At 42.0% G+C, this 18,121-nt stretch overlaps 1 protein-coding gene across 1 annotated transcript in view; it reads left to right on the top strand.

Annotated features, from left to right (window-relative positions):
• The first annotated feature begins 4,076 nt into the window (after positions 1-4,076).
• The window catches only part of Ero1a (endoplasmic reticulum oxidoreductase 1 alpha), a 35,792-nt gene continuing 21,747 nt past the window's right edge, over positions 4,077-18,121 (top strand). Inside the window, exons 1-3 of the mRNA XM_027389295.2 lie at positions 4,077-4,250; positions 13,854-13,973; positions 15,453-15,536. Coding sequence (XP_027245096.1) covers positions 4,137-4,250; positions 13,854-13,973; positions 15,453-15,536 — 318 coding nt within the window. The 5' untranslated portion in view covers positions 4,077-4,136. The remainder of the gene's footprint in view (positions 4,251-13,853; positions 13,974-15,452; positions 15,537-18,121) is intronic.

Raw genomic sequence — 18,121 nt, 5'->3', positions numbered from 1 at the left:
CCCAAAAATTTAATGTTGCTGTACAAAGTTGTATGTAACAGATGGGGGAAACTGGGCTTCCAGAATCAAAGACTGCACTTTGTATCCCGTGGCACTTGTGAAAATTTATTGAATGACGAACTAGTTATTTCACAGGCCCTCACACACTCGAAATGACTGCCCAAGAAGGCATATTGAAGAAGTAAATACAGTCAAAAGACTGATTGAAAGATTTCTTGGGCAGCTCCAGTGACATTCAATGGCACACATGAGAAAGCTGACATTGTTAAATTCATCTGACTTACAAGCTCTTTCATCATTGTGAGATTTTTTTTTATTTTATTTATTATGTATACAACATTCTGCTTCCATGTATATCTGCACACCAGAAGACGGCACCACATCTTATAGTGGATGGTTATGAGTCATGTGGTTGCTGGGAATTGAACTCAGGACCTCTGGAAGAGCAGTCAGTGCTCTTAACTTCTGAGCCATCATCTCTCCAGCCCCCTCATTGTGAGATCTTAAGCTGCATCATTCTTGCTTCCAAAAACATGTACTTTACTTACTCAGTACTCATCTTTTCTTGCCTTGTCTGTTATTTTTGATGGCTAAGTACTTGGCCATAAGAAAGCTTATTCATTTGCAGTCAGTCAGTGGTGGCGCATGCCTTTAATCCCAGCACTTGGGAGGCAGAGGCAGGCGGATCTCTGTGAGTTCAAGACAAGCCTGGTCTACAAGAGCTAGTTCCAGGACAGCCTCCAAAGCCACAGAGAAACCCTGTCTTGAAAAACAAAAAACAAACAAACAAACAAAAAAAAGAAAGTAAAAAAAAGAAAGTTATTCATTTGCAAATATCAAAGACTCTGGGAGTCTATGGTATGTTTGAGATGGATGCCATGCTTAAGGGTTTCAAGAGCTTGCAATTCAGTGGTAGAAATACAAAGATGAAAATGTTATCAAAAATTTCATACAAATGTTGAATGTGAAGAGTGCAGGCATTTCACCTCACTGGGATGTATACACAGAAGTAGGATATTTAAGGAAATGATCACATTGGTAATTCTATAGTTTTTTTTTTTTTTTTCCGAGACAGGGTTTCTCTGTGTAGCTTTGGACCCTATCCTGGCACTTGCTCTGGAGACCAGGCTGGCCTCGAACTCACAGAGATCTGCCTGCCTCTGCCTCCCAAGTGCTGGGATTAAAGGAGTGCGCCACCAATACCCAGCCTAATTCTACAGTTTCTTAAGAAATTGCTATTTTCCAAATTTGTCGTACATAATTATTTTCCTCAATTCTTTTAAAGATAAGGTCTTGCTATATAGCCCCAACTAGACTCAAACTCATAATAATCCTCCTGTCTCAGTCTTTCTTTTTTGTTTCTTTTTTATTTTTTAAGACAAGGTTCTTACTGTGTGGCTCCGGCTGTTCTGAAACTATGTAGCCCAGGCTGGCCCCAAACTCAAAACAGATCCACTTGTCTCTGCTGGAATGAAAGGAATTGAATACCACTATGCCCAGCTTTACTAGCCATTTTTTGTTGTTTGCTTGGGGGTTTTGTTGTTTTAGTTTTAGTTTATCTGAGACAGGCTCTTGCTGTATAGCCCTGAACTTTTTTTTTTTTTTTTGGTGGGGGAGGGTGTGTGCTTCCAGACAGGGTTTGTCTGAGTAATAGAGTCTTAGCTGTCCTGGAACTTGCTCTGTAGACCAGTCTGGCCTCAAAATCCAAGATCTGCCTGACTCTCCTTCCTGAGTGCTTGGATTAAAGGTGTGGCTGAGCCCTGAACTCTTAATGTAGATCAGGCTGGCCTTAAAGTTGTATTGGGACTACACTATGGACTACTCAGCCTAGCCACTCATCTTTTTGATAGTATTCCAAGAGGTGTGAGTAGACACTTCATTGTGGCTCTGATTTATATTTCTCTGATAGTTGGTGGTGTTGAGTAGCTCCATAGTACCCATCCTTTAGAAATAGGCCTGTTCAGCTTTTTCCCATAGTTGATCAGGTTATTATTATTACTTGCTATGGAGCTGAGTTCTTTATATTTCCATACTTATTTTAGCATTACGTATAGTATCGAGGAGCAGTATAGTGTCCATCAGTGGATGGAATGAACTATGTAGTGCACATGTGAATGAATGTGCACACCCCCCCCCACCAGTACTCTGCAGGCTTATAAGGAAGGGGATGCTGTGACCTGAACACGGTTTAACTGGAGCACACCATGCCAAGTGGAATGAGGCAAATGCAGATGGAAAACTGTGTGATGTCACTTGTGTGAAATTTTAAAAAGCTGATCTCATGGAATCTGCAGAAAAGTGGTAACCAGAGGCTGGTGGGGGCAAAGAAAGGCCGGAGAAAGAAAAGTTGGTCAAAGGGAACCAAGTTACAGTTAGAAAAGTTTTATTGACTATGGCATTACGTGGAGACTGCAGTTTGTATATCACGTATTTTGAGGTTACAAAAAGATTGTTTTCAAACATTCTCATAAGAAAAAGTTAAGCTGTTGAGATGATGGATATAGTAATTTGAATCTTCCTACAAGGTCTGTATAGACTGAAAACATCACATTGTATTCAATAAATACACACAATTATTAATGAATTAAAAATAAGATTGAAAGGTTGGTTGTGATGGCATAGGCCTTTAATATCAGCACTAGGAAGGGAGAGGCAGGTTGATCTCTGTGTGACTGAGTCCAGCGTGGTCTACACAGCGAGTTACAGATCAGCCAGGAATACACAGCAAAAATGCACTCCCCTAAAGCAAAACAACAAAGAATGAAAAGATGACACGCATGGACTGGGCCTTATGCTTTTTTGTACCACCAACGTCAAGCCCAGCTTAGCAAACAGTATCTGAATTGAAACTTACTTGGACTTTGGAACTGTGTGAAAAAGACACCAGGAAACTCACCTTAGAAACAGAGAATGATGTCTCAGGTGGTGGTGACACAGGCCTTTCATTCCAGTACTCAGGAGGCAGAGGTAGGGGGATCTTATACAGAGCAAGTTCTAGGTCAGGCTCCAAAAAAAAAACAAAAAAACAAAAAAACAAAAAAACCCAACAACACAAAAAAACAAAGAGGAGTGAGGAGAGGGAGAGAGGGAGAATCAATCTGACATTAGAAAACATAAGTATGAACTGTAAATATAGATTTAATGAAGTCATTCCAGATAACCAAGGAGGCCATATTATCTTAGTATGAGTACAGGGCATGCTATAGATAACAGGCTCCACCGGGTTTCCACTGCCTGGCTACAATCCTTGTTAACACTAGCTGTCCCCATTTCCACTTACAAAACGAAAGGGTGGTCTTCACCTTGCTCTGGCTGTGAAATGTGCCTAGTTTGCAGAAAACACATTGTTTTATGAATAAATTTGAAGTTGAGTACACGTTGAGCTAACATCTTCCCTATTCTGGTTTAATAAAAAAACATTTATTTATCAGCTATTTAATTATATATTTATAATAAGGCCTAACTCTAGCCCAGGCAGTTCGGGATACAGCTCAAGCTGGTTTAGAAATTGAGCAATCCTCCTGCAGGAGCCTCTGGAGTGCTGCGATTATAGGCGTAAATCGCAACGCCGCCCAGATCCTTTTGAAACCAATTTCACCTGTTCCCTTTCTAGTTAGCACAGCCACTAGAAAATCCTAAATAGTTTGTGCGACTGTGCTCCCCCAAGATGAACTCCAACATCCTTCGGGTTTTAGGCAGTCGAAGCACGACGGACACGTAATCCAGGCTCGATTTCCTCGTAGTGAGTAGGGGCTGGGTCGGCGTGAGGTCGGGGGCGGGGCGGGCAGGGAGCCACAGCCCGGAGCAGTGGCTCCAGGGGAGGCCCCGAACCCGGAAGGATCGCGTCTCGGCGCGGGCGGAGTTTGCAGGCCAGGTGTCCCGGAGGCGGGTGCGTGAGCGGGGCGCTCTGACAGGCAGCCGCCTAAGGCTCGCGTGGGCAGAGGCGCGCGCCGCCGCACGTCCGCAGGGGAGGCGGGAGCGCGGAGGGCGGGGGCCGGAACGTGGTGGAGGGGCGGGGCCGGGCGGGCCGGGCCGGGCGCGGGCTTCTTCTGCGGGCGCGCGGCCTGCGCCGGAGAGCCGGGAACGTCGGCGCAGGCGGAGGGCGGCAGCGGGTGGCGGGCGGGCGGCGGGCGGCGATGGGCCGCGGCTGGGGCTTGTTCATCGGCCTCTTGGGTGTCGGGTGGCTACTGTGCTCTGGCCACGGCGAGGAGCGGCAGCAGGAGACCGCAGCGCAGCGCTGCTTCTGTCAGGTGAGGAGCGTGCGGCCGCCCCACGGACTGCGCTTCCCCGGGCGCGGGCGATCCTGTGCGCGGCCCGGACTGCGTTCCCGATCGCCCAGGGCCGCGGGATCTTGCGATGGGCCAGTTAGTCATACAGAGTCCCTGCATCCTTCAGTGGCCGCTCCGCGTTGTGGAGTCGAGTTCACAAGACTGGGGCTTCAGAGTGGACCCGGCACCTGGGCACCTCGTGCGCGCTGAGTCCCGGGCATCCCCAGCCTTCCTGCTCGGGACTGACTTGATCTTGCTGTCGTTGTCAAGAGGTTGAATGACCTTGCGTGGTTCTTTGGATGCCCTGATCCAACACTGCCTGGTGTCTTTGCGGCCGTTGTTGTCCATTGACTCCTCGGCCTGTGTGTGGTGTACTTTATTCTTCCTGAAGCTTGTTCTCGCTCGCATCCTGACACTCCCTTAGCGGTTTGAATTCTAGACAGGGCCCAGCTTCAGTTTGATTATGAGCTGTGATTATTTTTATAGGAGGTGTGGGTTCTGTGAGCAAAACATTTAAAGATTTTTTTTTTTGGTAGCGTAGCCTGTTAATTTTGTATAAGGCCGTGTATGTTAGATGCATTGTAATAAGTCTGATTTTCATTTTCCAGTCTTCAGAAAATGCCAACAGATAGCTTGGAAACATCCAGAAGAACCTGGAATCAGTCGATGTGCTGGTCTCTTAAGTGCGTTCTTGTGAAGTCTGAAAAAAACTCCTGAGTATTAGAGGTCCCCTGCCTTTCTTCTGTTTAAAACTGTATCCGCTCATTCTATTATGGAGTTACTTGATGTGTAAATTGTATTGCTATACAGGTGTTCACAAGCACGCTTCGTGCTGGCCTGCTGTCTTTCCTCCGCCCCTTGTTTGTTACTGTTCTTTACAATGTTTAAATTATTGGCTTACTTATTTTGTGTGTCTGTGCATTGTACGTGTGGTTGTACACATCGAATAGCGAGGGGTGCTTGTAGTGAGGACAGCTTGCAAGAATCTTTCTCCACCCACCACGTGTGACCTCAGGCCCTCAGGCTTGACAGCAACGACTTTAACCCACTGACATGTCTCACTGGCTCTTGTTGCTCTTTAAAGCCACCTTTTGGTGGACTTTGACCTCTGAAATTATATTTATAAAAAAATGGAGGGATTTACAGCCAAATCATTCGTGGGTCTTATTATTTATGACCAGAAATAATGTGTTGCTGAATATGATACTATAATGTTAGTATCAACATTTGATGTTCGGAGGAAGAGGCATCATCTCTTTCACTGCTTTCAATTTTGGATTTTATTGTTTTGAGTAATTTGGGAGCAGAGCTGAGTTGTTGGGGGAAGTTCCTTTGATCACAAATGTCAGTGCTCTTAACTGCTGAGCCATCTCTGCAGCTAGGTATACAAAGTTTCAACATCTAAACACTTAAAAGACAAGCAACTTCTTAACTGTCAGTGTTGAGAAAAGATACTAGGTGTTTCAAGTTGGTTTTGGGTGTTTGGATAATGGTATAAAAATTCTATTTGACTCTTCAACTTTTGTTCCACACTCAATGTTTTTAGAGACCGCCTTAAAATTGAGGAACTTTTCACTATTTTACATTTCTTCTTGGATAGTAATTAAATTTTTTTTTGGTTGTTGTTACATTTTCTTCAGATTTATCTTTTATTTATTTGTTTATTTTGAACCAGGATCTCTTGACATAGTCCTGACTGTTCTGGAAAACAATGTGTAGACCAGGTTGGCATCTAATTCCCAGAGATCTGACTGCCTTTGCCTCCCAACTGCTGGGATCAAAGGTGAGGGTCATTATGCCTGGCCCTTATTTATTTTTAAGATTTATTATTTTTATTTATTTTTTTTAAAAAAGATTTATTTATTATGTACACAGTGTTCTGCCTGCATGTATGCCTGCAAGCCAGAGACCAGAAGAGGGCAGGAGATTTCATTACAGATGGTTGTGAGCCACCATGTGGTTGCTGGGATTGAACTCAGGATCTCTGGGAGAGCAGTCAATGCTTGTAACCTCTGAGCCATCTCTCCAGCTACAAGATTTATTATTTTAACGTGTATGTGTGTTTACCTGCCTGTATGTGCACCATATGCATGCAGTGCCTGAGTAAGTGGGAAGAGGATGTTAGATTCCATGGAACTAGAGCATGAGCTACCATGTGGATTCTGGATATAGAACTCAGGTCCTATGGAAGGAAGAGCAGTGCTTGTTCTGAACCACTGAGCTATCTCTTCAACCCCCAATAATCTCAGATTTAAATACTCCCTAATACCAATATATATCTGTTAAGTCACTTTTTTTAAAGGGAGAATTTCTGGTTTTCCTCTTCAGAGTCAACTGAATAATAGTAAATTAGCCTGGTTCAGTGGGGCTTTCATGTTTATACTCAGCCTGTGACAGCCTGGGCTTCCTCCAAAATTTAGCCTTGCTAATGGCAGAAACAATTAAAATGGTCTTAGTTTTTTTTTTTTTTCCCTCCTTCCTGCTGTCAGTCTCTCTCACTTCTGCCTCCAGTTACCACATCACCACCCTGCCTTGCACTCTTGTTTGTAGTTGGGGTTCAGCTCACAGGTTCTCTGAGTCAGAACAGTATGTAGCTGTTTGACCTTAGAAAGTCATTGCAGTTAAATGTACAGAGTTCTGAAAGCAATAAGATTAACTTTGATAAGCATTCTACAGGACAGACATCAATGAAGTGTTTAGAGATTAAACTGAGTTAAATGTTTTCAAACCTGCCAAATGATTTCAGCATGTCTTTGGGTTTCTTTTGCTGTGAAGAGACAGCATGACCATGGCAACTCTTATAAAGGACAACATTTAATTGGGTGGCTTACAGTTTTAGAGGTTTAGTCTGTTGTCATCATGGTGAGACATGGAACCCTACAGGCAGACTTGGTGCTGGAGGAGCTGAGAGTCATACATCTTGATCCACAGGCAACTTGGACAGTGAATGTGGCTTGATCATATGCAGGATTCTCAAAGCTCACCTCCACAGTGGCACATATACTTCAACAAAGCCATACCTCCTATTAGTGCCATTCCCTATGAGCTTTTGGGGGCCAATTCATTCAAACTACTGCAGCATAAGATGAAAAATATCATTTGGTAAAGCTAGCTGTTTGCATTGGTTGCTAGGATTGGGCTTTTTGATGGGTTGATGACTCTGATGTGTCTTTGGGCTTGGTCAGTTACTACATTTATCTGTTGGTTTCAAGTCCTTTAAAAATGATTTTCACTATATGTTGTAAATCCTTCTTCTTCTTCTTCTTCTTCTTCTTCTTCTTCTTTCACAAATAGGGTTTCATTGGGTAGTCCTGGAACGCATTCCGTAGACCAGGCTGGCCTCAAACTCACAGAGATCTGCCTGCTTTTGTCTCCAGTGTTGGGATTAAAGACCACCATCACCCAGCGTGTTGTAAATTCTTAAAAAAAATTTTTTTTTGCTTTATTTTATGTATCTGAGTGTTTTGCTTGCAGGTATGTATGTGTACCACATGAGTGCCAGGAGCCACTGGAGGTCAGAAGAGGGTGTTGGATCCCCTGGAACTGGAGTTAGTTGGTTGTGATGCATGTGGATGCTGGGAACTGAACACAGGTCCTCTGCAAGAGCAACTGCTGAGGTGGTTTTCCAACCCTTGTAAACTCTTTTCAAAATAGTGTTCTATTGTTTACTGTTCGTTACTCTAAATGATTGTTTGGGACTTGTAAATCTTTCTTATATACAACCACTGGCCTTTTTATTATCCCATTAGAATAATAATTAGTAATATTAATTATGTAGTAATTGCTCTTATACCGTTTGAGCAAATAATCTTGTAAGCAAAAAGCACCCCTTCTTTGAACCAAAATAGTATTTGTTATCACAGATATAGACTTAGATGAAAGGAAGCCCTTCCAGCTTGTTATTTTTATTCTTTGACAGTTATGCTAAATAAGTGAATGTAGCAAAACTTTAGGCACAATTTGTGAAGTATATTTTAAAGATATAATCTCAAAAGAAATAATGGTAGTTATGGAGGAAGTATGAAATTATTTTGCACTTAACTAAAAATTAGTATACGTTTCTTTCCACTAAAACTGTTTTACTGTTAAATCTGATGAGCAGTAATGCTCAGCCCGACTGTGGTCGGCCTATCTTGGGCTACCTCAAGAAGGACACTCAGACCTGAGTGATGTAGGTCTGTCTTAGGCTGATGCAAGGGGGGATACTCAGACACAGATACCAGTTCGACAAACATTACTTTTCATTTGGAGTACATTGTAAACATACTCTCCAAACACGTGCCTCTGTAGATTTATCCTGTCAAGTGTCCTGTTAAGTCAGTTTTAAAAATAGCTTTAATTGTTAGGTCAACTTGCTGTGCCATGGAGAGGTGATTTGTTGAGTGGACAGAAACCCAGTATTAAGTCTTTGAAATAGGTTATTCTAGAGAGGTGGCCATTGACTCTAATTGCCTGCTGCAACCCTGGCTTTATGAATAAAGAATATGGGAGAAATACTTGTATCATGGTTGCTATCCTTTGAGTGTCTCCACAATGTGGTTTGCTTTTTTTTTTTTTAAGATTTTATTTATTATGTATGCAACATTCTGCTTCCATGTATAGCTACACACCAGAAGAGGCCACTAGATCTCATACGGATGGTTGTGAGCCACCATGTGGTTGCTGGGAATTGAACTCAGGACCTCTGGAAGAGCAGCCAGTGCTCTTAACCTCTGAGTCATCTCTCCAGCCCCCTTGATGTGTTTTTATTTACTTTTTTTTAATTAAAAAAAGATTTACTTATTTTATGTGTGAGTGTTTTGCCTGTAGTAAATCTGTGATATGTCTGTGGAGGTCAGACGAGGGCATTGGATCCTCTGGAACTGGAGGTACAGTTGTGAGCCACCGTATTTGTGATTAAACATACATATCATATTGCATTTGACTAAATCAGCTGTGGTCAATAGAGAAAGAAACTGAGTGCTCCACCCCCTGACCCATGCTAATTTTCCATGTGTGCTAGTATTCCAGTGGGACTACTTCAATAGTTCAGTGTTAGACACTTTGACTGCAAACTAGGCCTGTATTTTCCTCCTCATTAAGGAAATGTAGACTGCTTTGGAGAGGAGTAGAGCATTTAAGGAGAGTTGGGTTAATAATGATATTTAACATTTTTATTTTCTTTATTATTCTGATGCCAAATCTGTGATATTTAACTTTTTTTTTTTTTTTTTTTTTTTTGGTTTTTCGAGACAGGGTTTCTCTGTGTAGCTTTGGAGCCTGTCCTGGCAGTCTGGAGACCAGGCTGGCCTCGAACTCACAGAGATCTGCCTGCCTCTGCCTCCCAAGTGCTGGGATTAAAAGGCGTGCGCCACCAACGCCCGGAGATATTAACATTTTTTCAAGTATTTATTTTCTTAACTATCCCTCTCTCTCTGTCTCTCTCTGTCTCTCTCTCTCTCTCTCTCTCTCTCTCTCTCTCTCTGTGTGTGTGTGTGTGTGTGTGTGTGTGTGTGTACGTGCACATGCGCTCTATCTGCAGGTACACTTTTATGCCAGAAGAGGAGCATCAGATCCCACTATAAATGATTGTGGGTGCTGGGAATTGAACTCAGGACCTCTGGAAGAGGAGCCAGTGTTCTTAACTGCTGAGCCATCTTTCCAGCCCTGCATTTATTTTCTTTATGTAAGATGGGAATTACTATTTTATGGAAAACACAGTGACAGACATGGACTTTAAACCTAAATAGGACTAACTGCAGAGCTTGGTTGCTGTGGAGGGGATTCCCTTTGGAAACTTGCTGTGTGTACTTTGAGAGGCTTTGCAACTCTCATAGACTAGGTCTTTAAACTGGGTGTGGCTATGTGCTAGGCTACATAGGTCCTTCTGTCTACCTACTTGTAGAGAGCCTTTCTCTGTCTCATCAGCCAGCTCTCAAATCACGACACAAAGACTTATTAATTATGAAATCTCAGCTGATAGCTTAGGCTTGTTTTTAGCTAGCTCTTATAACTTAAATTAACCCATTTCTATTAATCTATGTGCTGTCCTGAGGCTGGTTCCTTTATATACATACTGTCATCCTGCTTCTTCTGTGTCGTCTCATATCTCCTCCTTCTTCTTAGTGACCTCTCTGTGTCTGGAAATCCTGCCTAGCTATTGGCCATTCAGTTTTTTATTAAACCAGAGTGACATAATCAAATATCTCATAACACCTGCTGTCCCTCAGTGTGGGCCTTTTTATCTTCAATTATTAGTTTGGCTCCTACCCAAGCTGGTTATCACTTGAAGTCTAGGTTAATGCACTTCAGATTTTAGTAGGTGTTAACTACTTTAGGAGGGGAGAAGGATGCTTTTTTTTAAGGTTAGATTCCTGTGGCAGGCAGGGCTGTGCTTTCCAGTGGGGAAGTATGGTAGTTACCGACCAGCAGAAGCGTGTCCTGAAGCATAGCATGAGGCTGGGCTTGTTACGTCTAGCACCTGTCTCTTGTCCTAGGATTTTCGTTTGTTTCTAAGAGTCTGTGGGTTCTATTGGCGTCATTCCTGCCATAGCCCTTCCTTGTGACTGATTTGGTAACATTCCTGTTCTCTAGTTTCTAGAACTAGGCTGGCATCTCACCTGTGAGTCTGCTTCCAAGAATGGAGCTCTGTCTCACCTCTTGGCCTTCGTAGCTCATAGATTTCCAAGTGTCACTGTGCTTGAGCTCTTTGCATCTATTGAAACCCTGTTATTTTTATTTTGTGTCCTTAGCCACTCTGCTGCCTGTGGTTGTAATGGAGAATATGGCCTATCCCACATGAAGGGTAAAGGGCAGAAGGTTTAAAAGTCTCCCATGTGTGTGCGTCCTGCCACTACTGAGTGGGACACAGTCCCACAGTCTTCTGGCTGTGTGCCATCCCTGCTCTGGGGATCTTGCACTCCTTGCTGGCTTGGAGTGTCCTCTGGCGCACTTGAGAATGACATGCAGGTAGACAAGGGTGGGGCACAGAAGGTTGGCCTCATGGCCTGTGTTCCTTGCCTCATGAGTGTGCTCTTGAGCTTGGGACACCAAGCACATGTATGCAGTCAGTGAGGCGTGTCTCAGGAACAACAGGGGGCAGCTCTCACCCGTTTACCTGCCTGCTTCATGAGTGATCTACTATGTCATTTCCAGAAGCATAGTGCTATAGGCTGGGATCACAAAGGTGAAAAAACATCGTTTTGTCTCAAGGACACTATACACTAGTTGATGAGATAGATACAGTCAGGAAAGTGAGGTATTCTCACACTACAGTACTATGTGGAATGTTCTGGAAGTGCCCAGGAGAGGCAGTTGGCCCCCAAGTGGTAGAAGACCAAGAGAGAACATCCCCAAAGTGACAGCGCTTAGCTGTGTCCTGTAGTTTTATTTCAGGTTTGTTTTCACCTTGGCAATGAGCTCCTGGGGTGTTTGGCTTCAAGCTCAGGTTTTTGTTTTTCCTTTTGTAACTCGATGTCTCTGGTTGCTACTCTCCTTTTAATCTTTGTGCTATTTCTCTGTCATTCTTTTTAACAATTCGAATCAAAGGCGAGAGATAGGAGGCAGTTTCTCTCCTTGCAAATTCAAAAGGGATAAAAATAGATATGATGGAATATGTGGATCAGACTTCTAGAAAATTAGTGAGACTAGAAAAATCAGTAAAAAGTGTTAGTTTTGGGACATTGCTGTTAGCATATTTTTGTTTTCAGGTGAAAAGTTTCTGTTACTGAGTTTGTTTTGTTTTTTTGAGACAGGGTTTCTCTGAGGCTTTGGAGGCTATCCTGGAAGTAGCTTTCGTAGACCAGGCTGGTCTCGAACTCACAGAGATCTGCTTGCCTCTGCCTCTCGAGTTCTGGGATTAAAGGTGTGCACCACCATGCCTCACTCTTAAAAAGTATTTTTAATTATGTGTATGTGTGTATGGGATATGTGCATGTGAGTGCTATGCATAGGGAGATCAGAAGAAGCCATTAGTTCCACTGGCCTGGCGTTACAGGTGGTGTGAGCACCTGATTGGGCCATTGGGAGCCAAAATTGAGTCCTCTCTTTTGTTGTTTTTTTTCGAGACAGGATTTCTCTGTATAACAGTCCTGGCTGTCCTGGAACTTGCTCTAGAGACCAGGCTGGTCTCAAACTTACAGAGATCCACTTCCCAAGTGCTGAGATTAAAGGCATGAGCCACCACAATCCTGACATGACTGTTCTTTTTTAAAAACTACTCATTGAGATCAATTTGTGCTGCTCTATGTATGGGTGTGGGGCTGCCCACGGAGCATGGTCAGTGTACCAGGGACCACATTCCTAAAGAAAACTCTTCCATAGCAGCTGTTAGTAGTAGCTCCTCAGTGAGGGGCCGGTGCACTTCTTTATTTTCAATGCAGTTTACAGTGCAGACATACCACACCAAAATACTGCAGGGTTCTCTTTTCTGCAGTGTGATGTGTTTTCGTCTTCTTTTTAAATCATTTTTTTATTTGAATTAGAAACAAGATTGTTTTACATGACAATCCCAGTTCCCTTCTCCCTCTCGTCCTGTGTTTTCTTTTTCTTTTTTTTGAATAATTATATACTTCTTTCTTTCTTTTTCTTTCTTTCTTTCCTTTCTTTCTTCCTTCCTTCCTCCTCCTCCTCCTCTTTTTTTTTTTTTTTTTTTTTCCAGACAAGGTTTCTCTAGCTTTGGAGCCTGTCCTGGAACTCTCTCTGTAGACCTGGCTGATGTACTTGTTTCTTAATGTTACATTGCTTTTATCAGGTGTTTGCTTAACTCCAAATAAATGCCCGAAAAGTTAAGTTTCACAACCAGTAATATTGGTTGATTATAACTTCTCATTACATCCAGATGTAGAAAGTTAATTGTTTGATCTAGGAGGAAGGGTCAAGACATCAGTGCTAAGCACTTGTGGTCAGTTTATTACTCTAGTGTTGCTATGATAAGTGAGTTCTGAGCGTCATTCCAAACCTAGAAAACCTGCCATGGCCCAATAGTTGGTGGTGTCAGCCTCTTACAATGAGTTACTGTTTTATTAATTGGTGTTACTTCTCTTTTTACACTCACCAAGCTGTCTCTGACTCATATAGTCTCTGAAAAAAAATGAGAGTGAGACAAAGTAAGTTCTAGGAAAACTCAAAGAATCCAGCCCTGCTCTGGATATCCAAGTGCAAGTGGGAAATGGTCTGTAGAGAGTCTTGGCATCTTTTCTGCCTTCGTGTGTGTGCTCATCAGTCATATGATGGAATATGAAATATGATTTGTTTCCTTGTTTGTTGGTCCAGCCACAGGGAGACAGACCTCTCCCTCTTACTTTTAGTGCCAGCCTTTGGTCAGATCAGCTTGGTTCTGGAGGGTAGGGCCAAAAGGTGGCTGCTAGGGGTTCAGTTCTGTCTACATCTGAGCTCAGTTGACCCTATAGAAATGCTACTGTGTTGCTCTAGAGATATAAGAACAAACAAAATCGTTGTATTATTGTCTTTATCTTGAGGGTGGGACAATAAGGTTGCTGAGTAGCAGGCCTTTTTTAAAAAAATTTTGAACAATAACTATGTGAGGAAATGAACTATGTGGTATCTGGGACATTTAAATCTAATGCTTCATTTTCTTTGTAACAGGTTAGTGGTTACCTGGATGATTGTACCTGTGATGTTGAGACCATCGATAAATTTAATAACTACAGACTTTTCCCAAGACTACAAAAACTTCTTGAAAGTGACTACTTTAGATATTACAAGGTATTCTCATTTTTTATGATTTATTTATTTATTTATTATGTATAGAGTGTTCTGCCTGTATGTATGACTGAATGCCAGAAGAGGGCATTAGATCTCATTTTAGATGGTGTCAGCCACCATGTGGTTGCTGGGAATTGAACTCAAGGTCCTCTGAAAGAGCTGCCAGTGCTCTTGACCTCTGAGTCATCTCTCCAGCCTGGGTAGCTTCATTTTTTTATGTAAGTATGCTATAATGGATGATTATGTTTTCTTAGATGACTAAACTTTGCTGTTATTGAAATTGGTAATTATTTAATTGTATACAAAATGTAAAAACATTAAAGAAAATTTAGTGAGCCGACATGGTGGTGCATGCCTTTGACCCCAGCACTTGGGAGGCAGAGGCAGACAGATCTCTGTGAGTTTGAGACCAGCCTGGTTCCAGGACTGTCAGGGCAACACAGAGAAACCCTGTCTTGAAAAAACAAACAACAAAAAAAATCATAGTGTTTGCGTGTTTACGAATGCAGGTGTGCATGCCATGGCATGCCTGTGGAGGTAAGATGCTAACTTCATGAGTTGCCTCTCGCCTTTCACCTTTATGTTGGTTCTGGGGCTCCAGCCCAGGATGTTAAGCTTATGGGGTATCTTCACCTGGTGGACACCTCTGATTGTTAAAAATGTATACAAAGTTTAGTAAGAAAACATGGTTTACAGGTGAACTGTTTGGTTGAGAAACTACCCATTGGACTTTGTGTGTGTGTGTGTGTGTGTGTGCACAGTCCACTTGTTTTTTTTTTTTTTTTTTTTTTTCCAGACTTGGTTTTTCACTGGCCTGAGCTCTGACAGGCTACACTGGTTGCCTTCTGTAATCTTACCTCTGAGTCACCAACTCTGGGATTATAGGCATAGGCCACCATACTTGCTTTCTTTTTACATGGCTCCTGGGAAGTAAACTCATGTCCTTGTAAACTCATACCAGCTGAACTCTCCATGGCCCTGATACTTTTAACTTCAGTAATTTCTAGAGTTAGAAATGAACCGGTTAAATTGAAGTTAAAATGGAAATTGCTGTATGTTCACAACGTACTCTGTTGTTTTGTCAGCCATTAGATGGGCTCTAATTAAGATAAGTAATTTTTTTTTTTTTTTGAGAGGAGGCATTTTTGGACTTACTGAACACTTACAGTATCTGATCATGAGAACATTACTGAAAAAGCTTCTAAAACCTGGCCCACAGTTCAAAGGCAGCTGAGTGGTGTGAGTTTGAGCCCTGACTCCCAGCTGCCATCTGCACAGGGCCTGTTTGGGGTCTGTGTCTTTCTAACCAGGTTTACCAGTTTAAACCAGCCACACATTTATACAGTCAGTGAAACTTGACCAGTAACAGAGAGACCGTGTAATCTCTGCTAAACCATCGTCACAACCTGGGATCCTGATTCCAACAGTCAGTTATATTCTCAGGGCTTTATTGTTTTGTAACTTTCAATTCTTTTACAGGTAAACCTGAAGAAGCCATGTCCTTTCTGGAGTGACATCAACCAGTGTGGAAGAAGAGACTGTGCTGTCAAACCCTGCCATTCTGTAAGAACTGTCCCAACTGTTTCCATTCTTTACACATTTTCCAAGAGGGCTACTACTAATCAAATTATAATTTGATCCTGTTTAAATATAACATTCAGGACTGGAGAGATGGCTCAGAGTTTAAGAGCACTAGCTGCTCTTCCCAGGGTCCTGAGTTCAATTCCCAGCAACCACATGGTGGCTCACAACCATTTGTAATGAGATCTGGTACCCTTTTCTTGCCTGCAGGCATACATGCAGTCATAGCTCTCTACACATATTAAATAAATAAATCTTTAAAAAATATAACATTCATTTGTGTATCATAAACCTAAACTTGTAAATATAAAAGGTATTTATTTGTGTGTGTGCTGGTTCATGGAGTGGCATGGAGCTAGAGGCTGACATCAAGTGGCTTCCTCTGTCACTTTCCACTTTAGATCTGAGATGGAGCCTCTTATCGAACCTTGTGGTTCACTGATGAGGCATGACACCCACTGTTCCTGAAGCTCTGGGACCGCAGGGGCTGCCTCTCCAGTTCAGGGGCTCCAGGGGCTCTCCCTCTAGCTCTGGAACCGCAGGGGCTGCATCCAGCCTGACTTCTTAATCGGATGCTGAGGGTCTAGACTCAGGTTCTCATGTTTGTGTGTGAGGCATTTTACTGACTGAGCCTTCTCCCAGCCCCATAAAAATCTATTTTGAATTATGCTGTCTTCTTGGTATTATATAATAATAATAATAATAATAATAATAATAATAATAATAATAATGTATAATTGCATGTAATAATAACATAATAATTATATGTAATAATTATTATTACTGAAACACTATGTAGACGTTGGTGGTCTAGAACTCACTATGTAGATCAGGCTGTCCTCATTCTGGAGGTTTGCCTGCTTCTGCCTCCCAAGTACTAAGGGTGTTGACCAAAGTGTCTTTTTTTTTTTAAGTAAAAAATTAGTTTTTATGGTTAATACACTTATTTTTTATAAAGTCAAATTAATTTTTTATTACATTATTTGTTGGTGGTGAGGGGGTGGCATGCCTCTTACTTGGGGAGGTCAGAGACAACTTGCTAGGATGAGCCTTCTCTTCCCACTGTGTTGTTCCAGGGACTGAGCTCAGGCGCTTAAGTCTGGTGCCAGATCCTTTACCCCCTGAACTGTCTGGCTGGCCCTATACCATTTTTTTTTTTTTTTTAAGTCTTTTTTATTTAAGGGATTCCTTCCACTCTGGTTCCTTCATTGCCTATCAAGGTAATGCAATCTTTTGATTTATTAGAGAGAAGATTAATTGTTCTTTTGGCTTGACATTTGTTTGAAGTATTCCACTGTGAAAGCAGAGATTGCTTTTTTCATACTTTCAAATGATGCAAGGGTGTAGCCCAGTGGCGGAGCTCTTGTCTAGCATGCATGAGGCCCTGTTGCCCTGATACCGAGCACCACCAAAAATGTCTGTATTTTCATTTCACATTCCACTTAACCACTTCAAGCTGACATTAAGTACATGTATATTATGCAGCCATCTCTACTGTCCCTTTCTGATCCTCCCCACATACTGAAACCGTGCTGCTTAAATACTAACCCAGCCCCTCTCATCCTTGGCCACTTCATTCTTTTTTTTTTTTTTCTAGTTTGACTGTTTTAGGCACCACCATAAAGGGAATTATATATTTGTCCTTTTATATCTGGTTTTATTTCACTTAGTATATTGATTTTAAGTAAAAGATATCATAGCGTATATCAGAATTCTAAGAGTGAATCAGTGTACTGCTGAATATCTAGATTTATATCTAGTTTATAAACCATTAGTGCTGTACTATATATAGTAATATATATCCATTCCTTGGCTGCTGTTCAGTACATCTGTACCACTGAGGCATGTCTCTAGCCTTTAAGATTTTCTTAGTATATATCTATAAGCGGGTTTGTTGGATTGTGTGGTAATTATAAATTTTGAGGAATTACAAAACTGTCTTCCATAGTGATTGTAGTATTATATGTTTTTATTAGTGGCACCCAAGAGTTCCCATTTCTCCACTTCTCAAAAGTTCTAATACCTTTCAAGGTGTTCCCTGGGTGCAAGCTTTTAACACTTGGGCCTTTTGGGAATGACCAAAGCACAGCAGTTATTATGTGAAAGTCTGACATATCATTAACATATTATCAGTTTAAATATTTAATTTGTAAGTTCTTATACTTATGTGTTTTTTTTTTTTTTTTCCTTTTCTTTTCTTTTTTGGTTTTTCAAGACAGGGTTTCTCTGTGTAGCCCTGGCTGTCCTGGAACTCTTCTCTATAGACCAGGCTGGCTTCAGACTCACAGAGATCCACCTGCCTCTGCCTCCTGAGTGGTGGGATTAAAGGTGTGCACCACCACTGCCCAGCTCACTTATGTTTTTGATAATAGTAAACTAGCAACAGGAAAAAAATAGTTGGGGAAATTTAAATGCACTAGTGTCTGAGGAATTGTGGTAAGATGTGGTAGACTGAGCTTTTTCAGAATGAGGGCTTGCCTGTGAGTCCAGTAGTCTTGTTTCTTAGGCTGATAGAATGTTTGCCTTTTTAAAAACCATGATACCTTCCTGTTATCTAGTGGAAGCTG

Source organism: Cricetulus griseus (assembly GCF_003668045.3).
Source record: "Cricetulus griseus strain 17A/GY chromosome 1 unlocalized genomic scaffold, alternate assembly CriGri-PICRH-1.0 chr1_1, whole genome shotgun sequence".
Classification (NCBI taxonomy): Eukaryota; Metazoa; Chordata; class Mammalia; order Rodentia; family Cricetidae; genus Cricetulus; species Cricetulus griseus.
The sequence above is the reverse complement of the archived record's forward strand: the minus strand, read 5'-3'. Positions and strand labels throughout refer to the sequence as shown.